This window comes from Lissotriton helveticus, chromosome 10 (genome assembly GCF_964261635.1).
Source record: "Lissotriton helveticus chromosome 10, aLisHel1.1, whole genome shotgun sequence".
NCBI lineage: Eukaryota > Metazoa > Chordata > Amphibia > Caudata > Salamandridae > Lissotriton > Lissotriton helveticus.
The window spans coordinates 1,191,235,921-1,191,258,727 of record NC_136071.1 but is presented as its reverse complement, the minus strand read 5'-3'; the positions used below and the strand labels follow the sequence as shown (position 1 = coordinate 1,191,258,727).

Genomic DNA, 22,807 nt, shown 5'->3' with positions numbered 1-22,807 from the left:
CAGACGATACCTTGAAGACCAAGAAAAGCATCCACTCCGGAGCAAACTCAGACTCCTGCACCTTCCCCGATGACTGGAAAGACACCAAAGTCACCCCTCTCCTGAAGAAACCCTCTGCAAACCAGACTGACCTCAAAAACTTCAGGCCCATCTCGCTGCTTCCTTTTGCAGCCAAAGTCACAAAAAAGGCTATCAACTCCCAGCTAAAAAACGTAATCAAAGCTAACAACATCCTGGACATCTCCGAATCCGGATTCTGCAGTTACCACAGCACCGAGACCACCCTACTCGCTGCCACCGACGACATCCCCTCCCTCTTCGACCAGGGTGAAATGGTAGCTCCCTTCCTCCAGGACCTCATGACTGCATTTGACACCGTCTCCCACCGCACCCTAGCCACCAGACTCCACGATGCCGGCATCTGCGGCAAGGCCCTCGACTGGATTTGCTCTTTTCTCACCGGCAGAACTCAGCGAGTCAGACTCCTGCTCTACCTCTCAGAACTGACAAAGACCAACTGTAGAGTGCCCCAGGGCTCGTCCCTCAGCCCACCCTCTTCAACATCTACATGTCCCCCCTCGCAATCATCATCAGGAACCACAGGCTCAACATTGTCTCATACACTGACAACACCCAGCTTATCCTCTTCCTCACCAATGAACCCAACATCACCAAACCCAACTTCCAAGAAGGGATGAAAGCCGTTGACACTTGGATGAAGAACAGCTGCCTGAAACTCTACTCTGAGAAAACAAAAGTCCTCATCCTTGGCTCCACCCCCTCCCCTTTGGATGACTCCTGGGGATCTCCCGCCCTCAGAAATCCCCCTCCCCCAGACGGACCACGCACAACACCTCAGAATCATACTAGATTCATCACTCAAAATGAACCGCCATATTAATGCTATATCATCGACCTGCTTCAACACCCTCCGCATGCTTAGAAAGACGTCAGATGGATCCTATCCGAATCCAGAAAAACTTTCATGCACTGTTACATCAGTAGCAGACTGGACTATGGCAACGCTCTTTACGCCGGAATCAACAAAAAACTCCTTCACAGGTTCTAGACCGTCCGGAACTCTGCAGCCGGTCTGATCCGTGGCATCCCTCGCCACAGCCACATCACCCAATACCTCTGCAATCTCCACTGGCTCCAAGTCGAAAGAAGAATAACTTTCAAACACCTCACTCGCGCATTCAAGGCCCTTCACAACACCGGAGCAACTTACCTGAACCACCGCCTCTCCTTCCATGCCCGAAAAGATACCTCCGATCAGCCGATCTCGCTCTGTCCACCGTCACACGTACCTACAAGACCAGAACGGGGGGGGGGGAGTCCTTCTCCTACCTCGCAGCCAAAGCCTGGAACGACCTACCTTCCCCCTCCTGCAAGCCCCACACTGCACCAGTTCAAGAAGGATCTCACAACCTGGTTGTTTGGATGACCCCAGCACTCAACGGAGCCGCACCACCCCTTCAGCGCTTTGAGACACTTGCGGGTGAGTAGCTGCGTTTTACCAACTCTGATTGATTGGTTAAATCTATAAATTTTACCATAGATACACCCTAAATAATACATACAATAAAAAGGGTAAAGGAGACTCATCCAACAAATGTACGTACAGTAATGTAAGGAAAGTTGATCTGGTGGGGATCTTACACGAAACCCACCAATTCTTTACATATTACCTGACACACATATTAAAATCCCTGTCTTGCAATTAATAAAAACCTCCCAATTGAATGTGCGACATTCAAAAATCCCATATTTACCAACAATATAAGGGCTTCATCCCGATTCGTGATTCCATAGTTCATAACATTTGGTTTTAACCCCTCCTGTGCCCATGACGAGCTCAGCTCATCATGAGCCACGGCGCTTCGGTGCTCATGATGAGCTGAGCTCGTCATGACTGCGCCCGTTTGATGGAACGCTCTCACGCTGGGCTGATTCCCCTGCTGTGCTGAGCGTTCCATTAAAACGGGCGCGGTCATGACGAGCTCAGCTCATCATGAGCCACGGCGCTTCGGTGCTCATGATGAGCTGAGCTCGTCATGACTGCGCCCGTTTGATGGAACGCTCTCACGCTGGGCTGATTCCCCTGCTGTGCTGAGCGTTCCATTAAAACGGGCGCGGTCATGACGAGCTCAGCTCATCATGAGCCACGGCGCTTCGGTGCTCATGATGAGCTGAGCTCGTCATGACTGCGCCCGTTTGATGGAACGCTCTCACGCTGGGCTGATTCCCCTGCTGTGCTGAGCGTTCCATTAAAACGGGCGCGGTCATGACGAGCTCAGCTCATCATGAGCCACGGCGCTTCGGTGCTCATGACGAGCTGAGCTCGTCATGACCGCGCCCGTTTGATGGAACGCTCTCACGCTGGGCTGATTCCCCTGCTGTGCTGAGCGTTCCATTAAAACGGGCGCGGTCATGACGAGCTGAGCTCGTCATGAGCCACGGCGCTTCGGTGCTCATGACGAGCTGAGCTCGTCATGACCGCGCCCGTTTGATGGAACGCTCGCACGCTGGGCTGATTCCCCTGCTGTGCTCAGCGTTCCATTAAAACGGGCGCGGTCATGACGAGCTCAGCTTGTCATGAGCACCGGGGCGCTGTGCGCGCCCCCCGCCCCCCAGCACAGCGGGGGAATCCTGCCAGCAGCGAAGAGGATAAAAATGCTCTCTGCTCTTCTAAAAACCATAAACAATCCAATAAAATATGTGCCTGTTACAGCCTGTCTTCAACCCACAAGTGCAGAGACCCAGCTCGCCTCTCATTGCTACTTTAGTCTTCGTGTCTACAGAACATGGGTTTATTCGGACCCTAAATTTCAACACTGCATTCCTAAGCCTGGGGTTTGGTAGGGCTCAATATATGAAAATCTGTCATCATTGCCCCAACCTTTAACCATAAATTGAGTGGAAGATTTACCCCTCAAATACCTCATAGTCTCATCTCTAGCACATTCAGATGCAAGAGTGCAAGGCTCCTGTTTGGGGATCTCCCCTGTCCTGGCCTTTAACATGTCAGACTTGGGTGGCCCAATTCAGTTTGCTATCCTCGAGCTTAACTTTGCAGAGATGAGATCTTTCGAGGGTTTCGTCCATTCTGTCAAGGTTGTTGTTCTTTACTGCTAAGCGCCCTGAGACTGAAAGGTGAATTGTGCGCTCTACAAAAACATTTGACTTATGACTTGTGAGTCTCTGCTAGAGTTTCATTGTAGCTAACACCCCCCAAATAAGCTGCCATTCCACCCTTATGGCTTGCACCATGGCTGATAGTGGTAGTATGAGAAGTCTTTTCACACATTTACCCTCTTCAAGGTTCCAGTCTAATTTCCCACCCAGGGTTAGCACTTCCACCCCATGTTGGAATTGAGGGCGAACCCCTGAATCCAAGGCAGACAATCAGGACGCGGCTCGGTAGCCGGATCGCTGTTGATGCGGACCACTATCCGACTAGTAGAACATCATTCAGGCTAGCAGGGGCGTAACGCAGGCCCCCGCATCCCCCACGGTGCGGGGGGCCCCCAGCTGCAGGGGGCCCCCTCAACACAGTACTCAGGTCTGAGCGCTCTAGATAAAATCCGGAGTGGGGTCCCCTCTGTGTACATTGCAGGGGGGGGGGCCTTAAACCTTCGTTACGCCACTGCAGGCTATCAGTATATTGTTTCAACTGGCAGTAAAATAATTTGGCTAGAAGTGCACCATCCAGACCATCTCTGAAGTGCTCAAGACATAGTCTGTCCTCAAGGGCACTTTATTTTTTGGGAGTCTTAAACATGTACAAAGATGGAACAGCGCATTAGCCTTGAGGTCTCAAACGCCCTTTCTTCCGACGTAGGAGCTTACACTAGAAGAAGGCGCCAGCACAGTCCCATCAGTGGTTGACTGGCATCTGGAGTAGGGGTGGGCGTAACTCTCGTAATTCCATGTAGTCTAATCACGTAGTTTTACCCCTAAAATTTAGCGTGATCGTGCCGAATTTCGCAAGAAGAGTAATTTCTTGCGTCCAAAATGGACGTGAGGATGCGCTTTGCGCTAAGAAATACTGCTAAATGCAGCAGAATATGAAGAGCGAGTACCAGCAGCCTCTCGCGCTCGCTAATTGCGCACTTGGGGTGGGATTCTCCACCCAACTTACTGCCAGCATTTAGCACTAGTTTCTTAGTGCAAAACGCACTCCTGTGTCCAAAATTGCACAAGGACCTGTTTTGCACTCGTAGCACTAAATACAACAGATCACGAGTACGAGCAGCCGTACGCACGCGCTAAATGTGCTCCCGCAAAGGAATCATGATTGCAGCGGGCAGGGATACAGATGGCCTGGAGGTGGCTGTCCATCGCTAGAAGGATGGCCGTCCTTCTGGCTCAAGGTGCATGGGAGGAGCTGCCATGTCTCACCAACAAATAGATTAATAATAACCTTGGCTACACACTCAATAGTGAGATATACTATAGCCTTATAACCCGCCGTAGAGGGCTATACCGGCTATTAAAGGCCCTCTCCAGCATTAAAGGCCCCGAGCCGAAGGCAAGGGCCTTTAATCAGGGAGAGGGACTTTAATAGCCGGTATAGCCCAGCTAGGAAGGGCTGTAGGGCTATTAGAACATTCTGGTACTAGAGGGCAGAATGTTCTAACAAAAACAAAAGCCTTATGGGAGCGCGAGGGGATTGGAAACCCCTCAGGGTCCCTGATGCCTTTGTTCACAATGAACAAATAAACATTGGAATGTTGGAGCTCCAGGCTTCTACCAGCCATTATAAGCCGGAGCCATTCCATTGTATTCAATGGAGCTCCCATCATTCCAATTTTCTAATGACACATATGTTAGTGATATGGGATTATGTTTGGGATTGTTATCTTCTTCACTTTGCTAATGGTCCTACTTGCTGAGATATTCATGGTCAGGATATCTCCTACACATCTGATTTCCAGAAGAATGGCTCATAATCACTACAACTGATCATAAAATACCACCACTTGTGCGTGAAATGACTTGGAGTTCTGGGCCGGGTCTTCCTACCTTCGCCTGGCAGGTCTGGCGAGTTCCAAACGCCCCCTTCCTCCTGTAAGTGTGACTCAGAGAAGGTGGCGAGACATATCTGCCTTCTTTATTTCCTCAGAGGTCTTGTTCTCCTTTGAGGACTAAGAAAATCTACATGTTGTGATCCCTGAAACCCTCTGCGCAATCTGATGCATTCACAAATACACATTTACAACCACACTTCTGCCATTTCATGTTGCTACAATTATAGATGTTCCCGAGAATAATGACACTCACTTTATACACCTAAGAAGGATGGAAGGCTGAGTCAGCCCTGCCAGAATCGAATAATGTCTGGGAAGAAAAAATACATCGATTCAGTTTAGCACCCTTTCTTAAAGGTCTCTTTCGCTCCTTGGGTCATTCATTTCTTATCTTCATTTCATGGGCTGCCTTTGAGATATTTTTTGGACAGCACCTATTTGATACACCTACTAAAACGCAGTGACTCTCTAATGGAAATTAATTATTTGGTGTTTGCCTCCGCCATGTGCCCAGAACTTCTTTGAAATCATAAAAATATCACAATATTACAAGATTCTTTCCTTTTGGCTTTAAGAAGGACAAGTCTCACCACTTCCTAAAATGTTGAAACTAGACAAACTGACTTAAATCATTTCCACCTAGTAAACAATCTCAAACACATTGAGAGAATTTTTGAAAAAGTAGTTCAGATACTGAGGTCAATGTACTTACTGGGGTCTCATCAATCTGGGCTGTAATAGGAGAGAGCATCCTTCCACTCGTCGGGTGCAGCTATGCGCTTGGTATATGGCGGGCGTTATCCTTCGCAATTCACCCACATGTTATTCCTGAAATAGTTGAATGCTGAGAAATCTGAATCCATTTCACTCTCTTAGATCTATTTTAAGCTCAGTGCAGGCAAATTGGTCTCCAAGTGGTCAGTTGAAAATATCACGTATGCAGGTTATACAATCATACATAATATTTACAAGATAGAAATCATGAGCGCCTAGGACGTTTTAGGAAACTTGGAAAGGTATTGAGACATGATCTGTGTTCATTTTTGGATTTTGGTGCAAGATTGTTTTGTTAACAGAAAAGCTCTATGCATTTTCCAGTATTCCTACAACTATTCCTCATAAATCTTTGTGAGAAAACAGGCCTCAAATAATCTACTGGACCACTCGCTATGGCGAGTCAGATTTTACCGAGCGAGCTATTTTTAGGGCCTACTGGTCCTTTCCGGTGAGAGAGCTCCTGCTGAGGGCAAAGAGCAGGTGTTCTGCTCATTCACAAAATGAATAAGCAATGAAGATGTCTTTAAATCTTGTTTTTATCTTTTCACATTTGCTGTGCATTCAAAGATCGAGGTCAAATGTCAGCTCAGGCCTTCTTGCAAATTGCTGCTCATTTTACCCTGGAGATTGGTGTTTACTTTTCTTTCTCTGAGTGAAAAGTTAGAGGATTTTGTAAAGTGAACTGTCTGACACAGGAGTGTAAAATGAAAGGCTATAGTTTATCAGTTGTTGTCTAATTCACATTATTTAACTAGCTTGTAAATGAACTATAAAATCATGAAAAAAATATGTTAGGAAAGTAAATTTTTTGGTAATTCTGAAATGTGATTGAAACAATGATGTTAGTAGAATCAAAACTAACAAGAGCACTTTACTTGGCTATGTGCAAATGTGAAATATTTGCTGAAAGCCAACTTCCACACACTATCATTTGTACTCTATATAGTTTTATCAGCAAAACTGCATGACAGTGGTAAAGTTTATGGCCAGTCATGCTTGTTTATTAAAAATTAGATTTTTTTAAACAAGAACTCAGAAACATTCTTGTTTAAAGCCTTATGACAATGCTATAAGGGAACTAAAAGGCAAGTCTGGTTACGTATACCGTATATGTGAGCTAGATTCTTGTTATACATGGAACAAACGTTTAGGGCCTGATTACGATGTTGGGCGGATGGTTGCGGTTTGGAACCGCATGATTACGATATGATCACCCATAGGGTGGTCACAAACATCCATTTTCTAAAGGAAGCTTGTGCAGCGGGCGGAAAAGGCTAACAGCAAAAGCTTCCATTGAAAAAAGGATGTTTGTGAACATCCCTGCACAGTGTGGAAAGGCCGACTTGAATGGCTGTCGCAAACCAACATCATAATCCCGACGGCAGAACTGCAGTCATTAAGGGATTATCCTATCTTTCCAACGCACCGACAGGCTCTCTTGGAACCACTTTGGAATCTCCGTGCAGGTTTAACTCCAATCACCGTCATCCTAATACGGCAGTCAGACTGTAAACCTACAATGTTGGGTGAAAAGCCTTTAACCACTGATTGGAAGCTCTCCACTTGGCCTCCGAGCACTGCTTGGAGGCTTTCCACCCGACATCGTAATGAGGACCCTCGTTTATTAAGTAAAACTAAATATTTTTTTTGTAGAACAGATATGCAAAACTCACATATTTGAACGGGTTTTAATGTGTATTAATGAAGAAAAATGTGACTGTAAAATAAAATATTTGTCTCGGATCAAACAATTTGAGACCGTTGTATGGATCAACCATATTACAGTTGGGTTGAGTTGATTATTCAAGTCACTGGACCTGCAGGCTGGTAACAATCTCATGATTTTCCGAGGCCTGGAAACATATTATATCTTTTGGTCATTCCATTGGGAAACAAGGCAGAATTCAATCTTTTGCTGGAATATACTATACTAGTATGAGTTGTGTATATTATATGGGGTTTGGTTTCTCAATTTCACTAAACGCTGCAAGGATATTAAACGTAATAAAGTATCATTATCGAGTAACAATGATGGTAATAATCTTGTCATATGGATGGGTCTAAATTAAGATATTTTATTATCCTGCATGAAATTCCAAACCCGGAGTATGGAATAAAAGTGGAAGATTCCATCGCAACTAAAGTCAAAAGTTTTCACGCTTGTATTACGGCATCTTGTCCATAGAATCTCCTGTCTTACCAAATTTATTACACTTGATATTCCTACATAGAGAAATTGGAAGACTGAGATTACTATTAATGAAAAGTTTTATTGAAAGTCCTGGATATTTAACTGGATACCAAAATTGAAATAGTTCAGGTTTTGTTCCATTATCAGCCTATATTATTCCATGTTCATTTTACCCGACGACATGAAAGTAGAACCAGTATATCTTACATATCATCCTATGGGGTACTGTTACTCATGCCGTCAAGAGTATCATTTCTGTAAATGATAGAAAAACCCACTAAAATCGAACATTACCTTAAAAACACAGTATCCATGTTTGCTGAGCTCAATCCTTCTCTGGTGCACCATGGGAGGCCATTTTAAACGTGTCTACTTCTTATACTCTTTATGTGGGTTTAAAATGAATGTATCAGAAAGTAATCTTCAGTAAACATTGTGTACTGGCAAAAATGTAGTGCTGGTGCCTCTAAGATAATGGCCTCTACTGGGCACGTGGCGGTATAAGGATATCTTTGAGCATCTTTTCTGGGCGTACCACGGAAAAAAATCACATAGGCCTGAGGTTTTCAGATAAATAATTGATGTGTGGACTTTAGGCTGAAAGACATACCCAGATGTACTTTGATTCTCTTTGACAGAAACTTTGGAAAACGTTTTTTCAGTCTCAGTGAATTTATTCTTCGTTCTTCTAGCTAACAGAGGAATTTAGAAATTGTAGACGTTTAATTGCTATGCAAGGTCTTTGTAAAATAGCAACACTTCAAAATAGTTTGTTCAAAGCAGAAACAATATAGGGAAATATTATGTGCTATGGTGAATTTGAAATGCTATGTGTGTGATTAGCCAACAGAGTTAGCACAAAACTTTAGCTTTAGAATCCATTGTATGTGTTTATGTATTTATTTTCTGTATTCCGGTAGACATTTTGGCATACACTGTATGTACTGTTGATTACTTTTTTTCTGATAACCTTTATACCGTCCGTATATGTTGTAGAATTCAATATATTAACTATGTGAATTTTATATTATGTAGCCCCAGCTGTGTATTGTAATGCCACTGCTTCCTATTTGCTACAATAATAAAAACAGATAAAAAGAAATAACAGGAGTTTTTTTCGATTGATAAATTTCCTAGCAGTAAAAAATATTAATTATTAACAATGTCTTTTTTGTGAAGGATCACCTTTTTACATGTTTATTTTTTCTGTACAGACAGTTCATTGTTTCGGAAGGCCACTCTGTGAGTAGTGCCCGGTGAGCCTGTGGCATTCCTTTTACATTCCACATCTCATGCTTTGCTGTCTCTCTTCTCTTACAGATGCTGAGGAGTACCAGCCTCCGGTCTGGAAGTCATATTGTGAGTATTTACACATCTGCCAATTATATCAGCCAATGGATTAGGAAGCATTTTTGGAAAAATTTGAAACTTATCAACCACAAAAACTCTGACACAAAGAAGGGAAAAAGTTTTTTTTTGGGTTCAGTTGTAACAAATGTGAGATCAAGTGTGTTGCAGGAGGGATGAGAACTTTATTCAGGTCCAGGTCACCCAGAGGTCAGTGGGCGGAGTCCGAGTGGGGTACTTCCCTTTATAACCGTGTGTGTGTGCCACAAGCACTACTATTGGTTGACCAGGAATGCCTGTGTGGTGAAGACTCTCCTGGGCAGTGTCGGTGAGCAGTCAAGGTTTATTCCAGACGGCGGTGCTAGTCTGGTACCTGGGTTCAGTGTGGCCCAGTAACCACATGTGTGGGCTGAGATTGGACCCCAAACAGAATTCTGCTGCTTTAAAGAGGACAGCCTGGGGGCCACAATATCTGCAAGGGGAACAGGCCACAATGTACTCTCATTCCAAAGCAGGAGGCCTCATAGCTCAGGTCTCAGTTGACTTGAGGTCCACCTTTGCTACCACCAGAGGGTTTCAGTGTGATTCCAGTTAGTGATCATTTATAAAGAATGCTTATAAAAAGTAAGCCTTCCATCTTCCAAGGATAGGCATGCAGGTAGCTCCTCCGGGATGTTCTGAAACCAGATAGCGCACGGCCAAAAATGTCCCCCTTAAACATTTTAATGGAGACTTGAACTGCTGACAAAAGAGGTGCTGCTGGTGGCTTCTGAGCTGCTGGGCAGAGCCGCAGTTCCAGATGGCTGGTCTACAGGGCGTGCGGGCTCCGCCCTTCAATGCTGTAGGACGCGGGTCAGAGATCAAGGAAGGTCGGGTCCCAGGCAGAGCTCAGAGTGACTCTGGTGCTTGGAAGCGCTGAGGCAGATGCAGTAGCCGCGTAGGGTGTACATAAGTACCCGTGGGTGTTCTTCTGGTGTCGGACGGGGATTGGAGGTGAACATGTAGCCGGGTGTCTGCGACAGGGGTCCTGCCTCAAGCATGTTGTATCCCCCGCTGAAACGGTGTACCTTCCTTCCGAGGTCCACAACAAGTTCACCGCCAGAGTCCTACTCTCCAGCAAAGCAGAGGAAGGATTTTCTTTCTTTATGGCTGCCTTTTCAGCCTGGAATCTCTGAGCTGCAGGGAGGAAGGCAGAACATTATTAGTGGGGTGTAAAGTGGGAGGCGTCAGTAGACATGTCAAATGGGTGAAGGGTGCGTCCGGGCAGGACAGGGCAGATCTGCAGAGGTGGTTGGCTCAGCCGCTCTCGTTGGGCAGATATTTGGGCTGATGGTACATCTCAACCATGAAATCACCCATCCCAGCCCTGAAACCACCCATCACAGTCCTGAAATCACCCATCACAGTCCAGAAATCAACCATCTGAGCCCTGAAATCAACCATCAAAGCCCTGAAATCAACCGTCTGAGCCCTGAAATCAACCATCAAAGCCCTGAAATCAACCATCTGAGCCCTGAAATCAACCATCAAAGCCCTGAAATCAACCATCTGAGCCCTGAAATCAACCATCACAGCCCTGAAATCAACCATCTGAGCCCTGAAATCAACTATCAAAGCCCTGAAATCACCCATCACAGCCCTGAAATCAACCATCACAGCCCTGAAATCAACCATCGGAGCCCTGAAATCAACCATCAAAGCCCTGAAATCATCCATCTGAGCCCTGGAATCAACCATCACAGCCCTGAAATCAACCATCTGAGTCCTGAAATCAACCATCAAAGCCCTGAAATCACCCATCACAGCCCTGAAATCCCCATCACATTCCTGAAATCACCCATCTGAGCCCTGAAATCAACCATCAAAGCCCTGAAATCACCCATCACAGCCCTGAAATCACCCAATCACCACCCAGAAATCACCCATCACTGCGCTGTAATCCCCCACCACAGCCCTGAAATCACCCATGACAGCCTGAAATCACCCATCAAAGCCCTGAAATCAACCATCACAGCCCTGAAATCAATCATCTGAGCCCTGAAATCAACCATCAAAGCCCTGAAATCAACCATCTGAGCCCTGAAATCAACCATCACAGCCCTGAAATCAACCATCTGAGCCCTGAAATCAACCATCAAAGCCCTGAAATCACCCATCACAGCTCTGAAATCCCCCATCACAATCCTGAAATCACCCATCTGAGCCCTGAAATCAACCATCAAAGCCCTGAAATCACCCATCACAGCCCTGAAATCACCCAATCACCACCCAGAAGTCACCCACCACTGCCCTGTAATCCCCCACCACAGCCCTGAAATCACCCATCACAGCCCTGAAATCACCCATCCCAATCATGAAATAACCCATCACAGCCCTGAAATCACCCAATCATCACCCAGAAATCACCCACCACAGCCCTGTAATCCCCCACCACAGCCCTGAAATCACCCATCTCATCCCTGAAATCACAGCTCTGAAATCACCCATCACGATCCTGAAAAAATGTCTGAGTTCCTGAGGATTAATAAAGCTCCCCCAATTGTCAGCCTCTTCACAGCCGAGTGAGGAGATAGAAGGCTCCCTCTACTCCTGGTGGTGGTACAGTCCAGGTGCACCTCACTCTTCAGAGCCTAAAGCTCTGTTCAACGCCTGGATGGGAACCAAAGGCAGTCCTGGCAGATGCTGTCAGACCAGCTCCTATCATAAATGTAGCGTGCAAGCGAGCCTGACCAATGCAGGGGGGCTTGGGGTTGAGGGGTTCTCCCCCAAGAAAATGTTGAAATAACATTTAAAAATGTGGTGCTTTTTACAACTTTTTTATTATTGAACCTCACCCGATCATTGAATGGCTGAATGGCGACTGGAGACAGTGCTGCATTACTCAAAGAATGAATAGTTGAATGGTGGGGAGGGAGGGAGTGAATGAATTCAAGAATGAATGACAATCAATGCAGACTTTTATCTAAGTGGAGCAAATGGTCTTAATGAGAAGACCATGAGCAGGGAGCTCTGATTTCTACTTTTCCTTCTGCTTAAAACATCACCCTCCGCAAACACTACTATCACCAATCCTTGCCACACATACATGGCCCTGATGCATGTAACATGGTGTGCGGGTTTACGACTCCAAGAATTAAGCGCAGCGCATTAAGCATTGGCCCAAGATGAGAGAAAGAAAGAGATAACCATGTAGTAACCACCACAATTGGAAACCAAGGAACCTTGATTGTATCCCGGCGTCTATTTGGCCACATAGTGTAAGAATAGGCAATTACTTTTCCCAGTGCCTTCTATCCCTTCTTCATCACATGAGAGATCTAAAGCAAAACGCTATAATGTTACTCCATCTGTAGTAAGACCCTAGGGCACGTGTAGGGGTAAGAGACAGCGTACTGCCCTCGTGTTTCATTAATAGCATCATCCTCAGGGCGGTGTGGGGGGGAGTTGGACTCTTTCTTAATGCACGGCTAGAATCTGTCACTTCTAACAAGCGCCATTAATGCAATGGGATAGTTTAATATACTAAACGGAAATGTGCTGCTGCGTTCACATAAGAAAGAAATAGGCAGCTTTGAATGTTTTATGAGTGTTTATCTTGTATATACTGCACTCTTTGGCCACCAGGGCCGGACTGGCTACCGGGCGTTTTTTGCTGGGGTGGAAGGGTGGGGTCCAGGTTCACTGCAGAGGGGCTGATTTTGTTGCTGGGGAGCTGCCGGCGCTTCTAAATGAACAATGCAAAACAAATAGCTTTGAAGTGTACTTTTTTAAACATTTGTGGGGCATTGTGTAGGAAAGCTCAGTAGTCAGTCCGGCCCTGCTGGCCACGCGACGGCAGACACCGCCCTCCCCTCCCCCTAGAGCCCTGAAGGTCAGAGCTGCTTGTGGCTTCCTGCAGGAGACAGGAACAAACCACATGTCACAAACAAAGGTTTTTAAGCAAACCTGGTCCGACCGCCACACATTTGTTTTGTGTTGTTTATTTTGAAAGAACTGATGAACTGCAGGCAGGAAATGTGGCCGCCCGCGACAAAACCAGCCCCCGACCACAGTGAGATCATCCCCTCCCCCCCACCCCCACCCCTCAGCCTGACAGAGAAACACCTGGTGCCATGTAGTGCCAGTCTGGGCCTCTCTCTGCTCATGGACCAAATGAAACGTGGGGAACCTTCAATGGTCATGTAGATGTCATAGTGCCAATATCGGCAACACACCCCACCCGCAAACACAGCAATCTCCCAATAAAAGAAAACACACCAGACGCCTTGTTTGTGGAGAAACATTACTGCAGGTTTATTTGGATAAGAGTATATGCCAACATGGGGTCAACTTATGGGCAAATCCAAGGGCAGGCAGTGGAGACACCCCTAAGTTGCCCTGCCCACCTTAAGAGCCAAATTGCACAGTGGCCCTAACCAATCAGTGCTCACTATTTGGGGATTACCCCTTACCACATGTGGACTGCCAGTCCACCCATTTACTCACACCACTTAAGGGGGCAGAGTGAATCCAGGCAAGTCCCCAGTGGCTCAGGTTTACAACCACCCGCAGGACTAACGGGGTGCCGTTGTTTCTCCAGGGTCCTGCCACAAGGACTTCCTGGGCCTATTTGGCATTTGAACCCTTGTTGTGCTCCTGAAGAGGGTACCCCTATGCACCATACAGCCTCTGGATTGCCCTGTAACTCCGCCTGCAACACAAATGAACAAGTTAACAACCTACCTACTCCAACCAACCTCCAGTAGCCACACCAGGTAAGCGGTAGGGAGGGAAAAGGCATGAACGCTTGCACAAAAGAGAGCGCCAGGTGAGCGGGAGAGGTAAATATACCTGGCTCCCCGCCCACTCGTGCGCTGGAAATGACACAGGGTGCGCCGGACCTGGAGAGGGTTCAAAACACTAGAACGCATGTCGTGTGCCTTCATGTGGTACTAAGGTGGCCAACCTCCTATGGGCGCCCCCTTCCGTGGGCCCCCATAGGAGGTTGCAATGCAAACACTAGGAGTAGTAATGCCGCAGGGGTTGAAGGAAGGTGGTCCAAGCCCCCCTCCTGTGCAATAGCTAGGTTGAATACTGGGGGGGGGAGGGCGGCATAAGGTTATGATTCTACTCCCCTTGCATTGCATCATAGGGTAGTCCTGCCATGGCTTTGGGGAAACTGAACAGATCTTCCACAAGGGGGTTGGTGTTTCTCTCTCCTCGGGTACGGCTTTAGACCCTGTGTGCCCAATTCACAGAACTAACTTAAGACAAAATCCTAAACTTACTACCATTTTAGTATTCACATCAGGCACTTACTCATTTTGGTATTCACAGAAGTTAGGACTCCTAACTTTAGGACTCCTAAATGCCTTCTGTGAATACCGAAAGTCTTAAAGTTAGGATTTTTCTCAGTTTAAGAGTAGTAAAGTTAGGACTCCTAACTTCTGTGAATACCGAAATGAGTAAGTGCCTTCTGCGAATACCAAAATGGTAGTAAGTTTAGGATTTGGTCTTAAGTCAGTTCTGTGAATAGGGCCCCACGTGTCAGTCAGCTGCCACCTCCATCCAGCAAGGCTATAGGTATATTTGGGACTTTCTGAGCCCTTTGGAGCCTGTAGCTTTGGTGGTAGAACAACGTCTACAGATGCTGAGGCACTGGGGGGACAAGCGGGCAGGATAAGGCAGAAAAGTCATGCAAGCATTGGTAAAGCCAACCGACTTGATGTTGTTGGTTATAGTTATGTGACTGTCTGTATGTCACTCCCAGCTGTCATAGAAAGAAAGCCTGATAATGAAGCAATATCTTGGGATGCAAGGGTCGGGTAGATGCGAGTCTGCGTACTTTGCTAACAGGCTGCATTATCAGAGTTAATGCGTTCACTTAAAGGAGAGTGTTAAAACAACGGACTCAGGTGATAAAGTTGCAAGTGGTAAACTCAAAAGGCATGTAAAAGAAATATACCACAGTAGATACTTTTACCAACGGGCTAGTACTTACGTTGTATCGTTAAGAAAGTTTTTGTACGTATACGTCTTTACCTTGCGAACAAAACCTGTAAATCCAACAACATGTTATCATGACAGCAAAGTAAAAGAAAGAAGTGTTACAAGATAATTAGTGAATTGCTCTGTTTCATTATGGCAGGCTAAGGTATTCAAATAGTGAGTGCCTCCCAAACAAAAAAGCCATTAATTAGCAATAAAAATGTCATTCTATCCGTAAAGTCCATATACCAAAGAGCACCCATTGGTGTTCGTCTTAAAAAAATTGTTGTGCCCAATCACCAAATTCTAATGGTAAAACAAACAGGGCAACGTAACCATCCACAAAATTCCACACCCTTGATGTACAAACCCTCTGGGAAATGCAAATCATGAAGCGTCGCCCCCAAAGACCACTCTCTTAACTGTGGTTTACTTTTTCGAAGAATAAGTGTTATGTGGTCTCCCAGACAGCTAGAGTTGCCTGTAGTCAGGCTTAAAAGGGCAGCCCTGAGCCTCTCTGTGTATGGGGTTGGACGTTTATCTGTGTATTGGCATCAAACCCTCACACACTCATGATCGTGTATCGTGTACCCTTTCTCTAGGCGCTATTTCCATCCTGTAAGGAGTAAAGAGCAGTTGGAGAGTGGTCACTCTCGATGGGACATGGGACACATACCTGTTGGGGTGCTTGTATGTAGGAGTGAGGTTCAAAAGCCTGGAGAGCAAAGCTTTCTCAGTATAATTTTTATTTTACTACGTCTTAATAATTTTATGTTGTTGGATATTTAAATGTTATAATGATTAGGAAATGGAACAGTAAATGTCACATTTGCACTTTCCCTGCTTTTGCTTATATTGGAGGGGAATAGTAAATCCACCCCCTTCAAATAAATCTAACCTCTTCAAAGTCCAACAGTTTCCCTAATGTTTCTTAGATTGGCGTAGGAATAGTACATCTAACTCCTTCATTCCCTTCACATCCCCTACTATTGCTTAGATTAGAGTCTTAAAAGTAAATCTAACCCCTCCAACACCTAATTCTTGCCCTGTTTTTGCTTACGCGGGACTAGTAATAGTAAATCAGACCCCTTAAAGTCTAATACTTTCCCTACTGTTACTTGGATTGGAGTGGGAATAATAAATCTAACCCTTCCAAAGTCCAACTATCTCCCTATGGTTGCTCGCAACGTAGTGAGAATAGTTACTCTAGCCCTCCAAAGTCCAACACTTTTCCTGCTTTTGCTTACATTGCCGTGGGAATAGTAAATCTCACCTCTTGAAAATACAACCGTTTTCCCACTTTTACTTCAATTGGAGTTCGTCTTCTTTGTACTGCAAAACTTTTGACAGTGTTGTTTATTTTTTTTCCCTTTCTTTTCTTTAGTATTTCTATTATTCATAAAACATGTATTTTTTATTTTATTTTTTTAATTAAGTGGGATGTATGTTTTTGCTAATATGTTTGTTATTTGTAATTATTAAGTTACTGCTAATATTATAAATGTAGTTCTTTAAAATTGTATTTTTAGTATTTATGTATTTAGGTCACAATTTTTTTTAAACTACTTGTATTTGTTTCAATATTTTAATTAAGTTATATAAATGATTGGTTAAATATACGTTGACTATTTTCATTAAAGTTATTGTTATTATTTTTAATAGAATGATTTAAAAACAATGTCTATTGTATTTATATTTTTTAAATTATGTATATATATATATATATATTCACAGAAAAAACCATAGGTTATAGACCATATATAGTTAGGAATTAGCATTTACAAAACCTTGAAAATTCACTGAAAAAACCATAGGTTATAGACCATATATAGTTAGGAATTAGCATTTAGAAAACCTTATTTTACTCACACAAAACCATTGAAATTCCATATATAGTTAGTTGCACTAACTATATATCGCGCACCCGCAATCCACTGCTGATGATGTCACATATTACATCATTCATGACATGGTCAGTGACATCACTGATGACATCACTGATGACATCTCAAATGACATCACTGATGACATCACTGATGACATCTCGAATGACATCACTGATGACATCACTGATGACATCATCCAGTGACTGTGTGTTTCTGTAAAGTTTAAATATGTTTGATATATTGAAGAATGAGTGGATGTATAAGTGTCTGGATGAAGGATTTAGTAGGTGCGTGACTGACTGTATGAGTGAGTGAATAAATGTGTCGTACTAAATGCATGGGTTAGTGACTAAACTGTCTGAATGTGTGCTTCAGTATGTCTGTTGTTCTGTAAACTGCTGTATGTGTGGATCATTAGCTATACGAGAGGCTATATATGTTATTGATTGGTTGCCCAAGTATTTGTATGGGAGATTGAGTTTGTGTGGGGGTGGCTGGGAGGTGTGTGACTCTGTGCATAGATGTGTGAGCAGTTGATTCACTAGGTGTATGAGTTCAAGAGTGCATGTGGAAACAGCTACATGGGCGGTTGACTGTGTGCATGAGTGTATTGATGAGTGAATGGATATCTCAATGCTACATGTCATAGTAAGTACATATGTAAAACACAGTACATGTGAGAGTTGGCATATATAAATAACTGTGCATGAGAGCCACTGAATGTGTGAGTGGCTGTATGGATCATTGTGAACTTGTATCAGGGATTGTATAAGAGAGTAAATATGTGTTAGTATATGTTTGAATAAGTAAGGTGTGTATAACTGTATAGTTGAGGAAATGGAGGTGTGATTGATTCTTTGCATGACTGACTAGGTGTGTGAGTAACTCCATGGATGAGTGACAGTGTGTGAGTGTCTGTATACACTGAGTGTATCTAAGGTTATATTAGAGTCTGAAGAGGTTTATCGTATTAGCACAAGAATGATGTCAAATGAGATGTCATCAGTGATGTCATCAGTGATGTCATTTGAGATGTCATCAGTGATGTCATCAGTGATGTCACTGACCATGTCATGAATGATGTAATATGTGACATCATCAGCAGTGGATTGCGGGTGCGCGATATATAGTTAGTGCAACTAACTATATATGGAATTTCAATGGTTTTGTGTGAGTAAAATAAGGTTTTCTAAATGCTAATTCCTAACTATATATGGTCTATAACCTATGGTTTTTTCAGTGAATTTTCAAGGTTTTGTAAATGCTAATTCCTAACTATATATGGTCTATAACCTATGGTTTTTTTCTGTGAATTTCATTGGTTTTTTAACAGCTAATATCTGTAGCTGTAAAATGTATTCTTCTTTAAATCCAAAAATATATTTTATATGTTTATGAATAATTTTTTTTGTAAATTTTTTTTTTCTTCGTTCCCGCTTCGCGAATCGGGAAGCTTCCCGTTAGCTGACCTTGATGCCGCGAAATAGACCGCGAGCCGGTAAACGTTTCTTTACCGCAAGTGCCGCGTTAGAAAACAACATCGTGACGCCTCCCGTCCGCATGACGTTTCACGTTGTCGCGTGATACGTCATATGACGTGCTACGTTAGCGAACTGGTACGCGAAGCGAGTCGCAAAGCGCAGGTTTCTGGAAGCAAACCGGGAGGCCCTGCAAAGCGCTTAACGTAAACACAGCAAGTCATGTGACTTGGTAATAACACTTTTCATTGGTTCATTTCACTTTTGGTTTCCTAATGATGTAAGACTAGGTCATATAATCTAAAATGAACACTTTTGATTGGTTGAGAACTCTTGTTTTTCCCAAATGATGAAAATCCCTCCTTCTTTCCTCACTCTGACTTTCATCATTGTGAGAGAAAGACCCTTTGTGATCACTGAGCAATGGCTTCTTTAGTAGCTTCAGCTGGTGCTTCCCCACCACCTCCACCACATCCAAGGAAGAGTGGACCACCTGCTCAAGTTGTAATTCAACAAGAAGAAGAAGAAGAGGAACAGGAGGACGAGCACGAAGAGAGGCAGTTTTTGCCTGAGCAGCCCAGGACGTCTCACCGGAAAGAAAACTTCATTTGGTAATTTTTTTTAATTCCCAACGGTCAGAAAAAAGTAAATGCAAGATACGTAACTTGCCTTATATGTCAAGATAGACTGTCCAGAGGGACCGACAAAAAATACAGTTTCGGAAACTACACAATGCATCGCCATATGACTAGGTGGCATCCTAACAACTACAGTGCTGCACAGTTTCGGAACGACCTAGATAATCTCCCTATTATGGCCAGAAGATCTGTTGTACCGGAAGTAACGGGACCAGAGGGCAGGGAGATGGTGCCAAATATACAAATGAGATTTGGTGATGTAAAACACATCTGCGCATTTTGCGATGGATTCATTTCCTACGGAGAAAAAAGCATCACTCTGATCAACAGAGCTATTGACTATCATATGCAAGTTTGTCCGAAACGCCCAAAATAATAAATACTTCTTTTTTTTGTTTTGTTGCTCCTGTTGAGCCCTTTACAATGAATCGTTTTCATTGCCCCCTCCAAGAAAAACCCAAAAAAATATAAAACTGTTCCGAAAAATTCAAAAACAGTAAAAAAATGTTCAGAAAAAAAAAAAAAAGTTCTTTTCAGAACTACCTCCCCGTTATTAAAAAATTGGTACAATATTTGGAACTGTGCCAACCTCTATTTCTCTTAGTTCGCTTCCTAGTTCGCTCGCTGGTACGCGAACCGGAAGCGAACCAAAAACAGTAAGTATAAGGGAAGGAAACAGACACTTATGTTAAAAGAAACACAGCTATAAGGGAGTAAACTAGAGATACCATTACCCGTAATCCACTGCTGATGATGTCACATATTACATCATTCATGACATGCTCAGTGACATCATCAGCAGAGGATTGCGGGTTTTTTGGCAACATGCCTTATCCACGGTTTAATAACGCTGCCTTTTGCTTTATATAAGTTTTCAAATTGTATGAAATATATACCAATAGGTCGTTATGAACCTTTAGGTAGTGCTTTTCTTCAGGAGGTCTGGTCGCTTCCATACACATACAGATGTTTCAAAGATGATCAAGAAGTTTATCTGAATGGAGAGGAATGCACTGAGACGCCAGATCATTCACTAATGTGTAGGCACATACAGTTACACGGTTCATGCAACAAACACCGACCAAATATGGCTTGCGTGTTGCAAGGCACGCCAGTTCCTGCTATCATCCCCACGTTCAAGTTGTTGGAAAATGGTAGTTATTTGATGCTCAATAATGAAGATTGTTCTGAGTTAATTAAAAGTATTCCTTTTATCGTAACAGTAAGTGAACGGGTTATTTGCTGCAGAAATGTTCTATTTCCTCCCACACATGAACATAGGGAGTTTTCAATCTGGCCACAAATACCAACCTTGGGACACGTTTCAACGGCATGGCAAGAATAAGAGCTCTTTTGTCTCAGAGAGAGGTGGCCTTGAGTTCGGCCCGTGAAACTTTCGTACTTCACATAGCGAACACCCATACAGAGGTGCACACCCTTTTCAATTAAGATTTGCCTTTCAATTTCAGCAACATGTTTCCGACTATCTTTAACGCATCCTCCACAAAGTCCCTGGCACACTTTTTTAAAGTTGTTACCAGTGGTCTCGTGACTTCATTTGAGAAAATCTTTGGAGTCATCCCTGCTTCCTTTCATTGTATTTTCTGCACTCTGGTTCGTAGATTGGCATTTTTACTTGCATTACCAGCGGACGCTCTTGTGCTTTTTTACATTTTTAAATATGGATGTCCCTCCTATGCAACCTCCGACCCTGGAGCTGCTGACACTGTTCCGCAATCGCATGCTAGAATATTATGGCACAATGCCGTTGGCGATATTAAGCACGGCATATGGATTATCTTTTCGGTTCTCCTACTTCACCTGTGTCCAGCCTGTATTTCACTGCCTGACCTGTGATTTCGATTGGGCCATTGATTTGTGTCTCTGCGGACCGGTTTCTCCTGACGTCGACTTTAATCAGCTGATGACTCCTATCATTACTCACGAGTTGGTTTGTCCTGGCGAAAGGATTATGGCTGTGGCATTGATGCATGGACTACTTGGTCCCTGGAATTTACTGGCGGCAGCACAGTCTTTCTTGGAACAGAGCTTTCTTGAAAACCCACCGAGCTGTCCTCTGATGGTGATAGAGGATCCGGTGCTGGGAGAGCACGTATGTTCTTTTCCGCTTTTAAATTGGATGGCTGAACTGTTTTCGGATGAAGACGGTGACTTCCTATTGGAGGCTGTTGCAGCTTATTTTGCATACACAGTTATGTCATAGACCTTTTTCATGTTTGATATGCTGAGTACTAGCATTTCATTGACAATTCATTGACTTATTTGTCAAGTTTTTATTATTTACCTTGCCTATTGGCTTAAGACTCGATAAAGTACTTGGCTGTTTTATTTTTCTTTAGCATTAAATTTTCCTAGTTTTTAATGCTTTACCTTGCGGACCGTCCACATATAAACTTGCAATCTGCTCTCATGAGATGGCACTTCTATTATCTTATTCAGTTCGTTTCCGGATCATGAGGAGGTGTCATCTAGGTCCTGGATATCTTTACACCGTGTTAAGTTAGCATGGGCTCATTACCGGTTTAAACGCCATTTTTCCTTTTTTGCAACTTCTGCACACGACACTTAGTTGTTGCTTTAGCTTTCCACCTAGTAGTTCATCGTGGTTTACATGAGAATAATATGTTATTGGTCTACTATCTGCTTTACTTGTTAAACTATATCTGTACAGCGAGTGCTAAAGTTTCAAGAACAACACGATACAGAATTGTTATGAGGTCTGATCTCCACGACTTCATACTCATAACATAAGTGCAACTTCTGCCAATTCTGGGCATGAGGCGGGTTTTATATTGCTTTGCCGAACACACATACACAACAGTTGATGCGGTTCACATGAAGAGAGAGCTGGTGTATGCTGATGTGATTCCTTCAAATCTAAGACACTAAAGTATGGGCACGCCCTAAACCAACACAAAGAGACCTTCTTAGCAAATAATATAATATGTGTATTAGGGAGGGTGAGATATAAGCAGCCGCGGGCCGTGGAGGGAGTTACGATGGGGCAGGGAGGCGGGGAGGGGGAGAAGCAGGGTGGAGCCCTCTCTACCTTGCCCCTCCCCCTCCCCGCCTCCCTGCCCCACCGTAACTCCCTCCACGGCCCGCGGCTGCTTATAAGTGTTGCTAACTCTTATTCATTTACAGCATGTTAACATACTGTCACCATTCGCTTTTTATGTACTAGTAACTATGCTGGTAATTTTGCTACTGATAATATGTGTACTTGTATTCTCCACCCTGCTTCTCCCCCTCCCCGCCTCCCTGCCTCACCGTAACTCCCTCCACGGCCCGCGGCTGCTTATAAGTGTTGCTAACTCTTATTCATTTACAGCATGTTAACATACTATCACCATTCACTTTTTATGTACTAGTAACTATGCTGGTAATTTTGCTACTGATAATATGTGTACTTTTATTATCTAAGGTACTACGCCTGAGAAGACGGCATTAGTAAATAAACATTTCAAAT

General features: G+C 44.0%; 1 protein-coding gene across 2 annotated transcripts in view; it reads left to right on the top strand.

Moving 5' to 3' along the window:
• CHN2 (chimerin 2) overlaps positions 1 to 22,807 on the top strand; it is a 601,556-nt gene that overhangs the window by 249,279 nt on the left and 329,470 nt on the right. For both annotated transcript variants that reach the window (XM_078664041.1, XM_078664042.1), the window contains exon 2: positions 9,322 to 9,360. In XM_078664041.1, the coding sequence (XP_078520167.1) occupies positions 9,322 to 9,360 (39 nt within the window). The remainder of the gene's footprint in view (positions 1 to 9,321; positions 9,361 to 22,807) is intronic.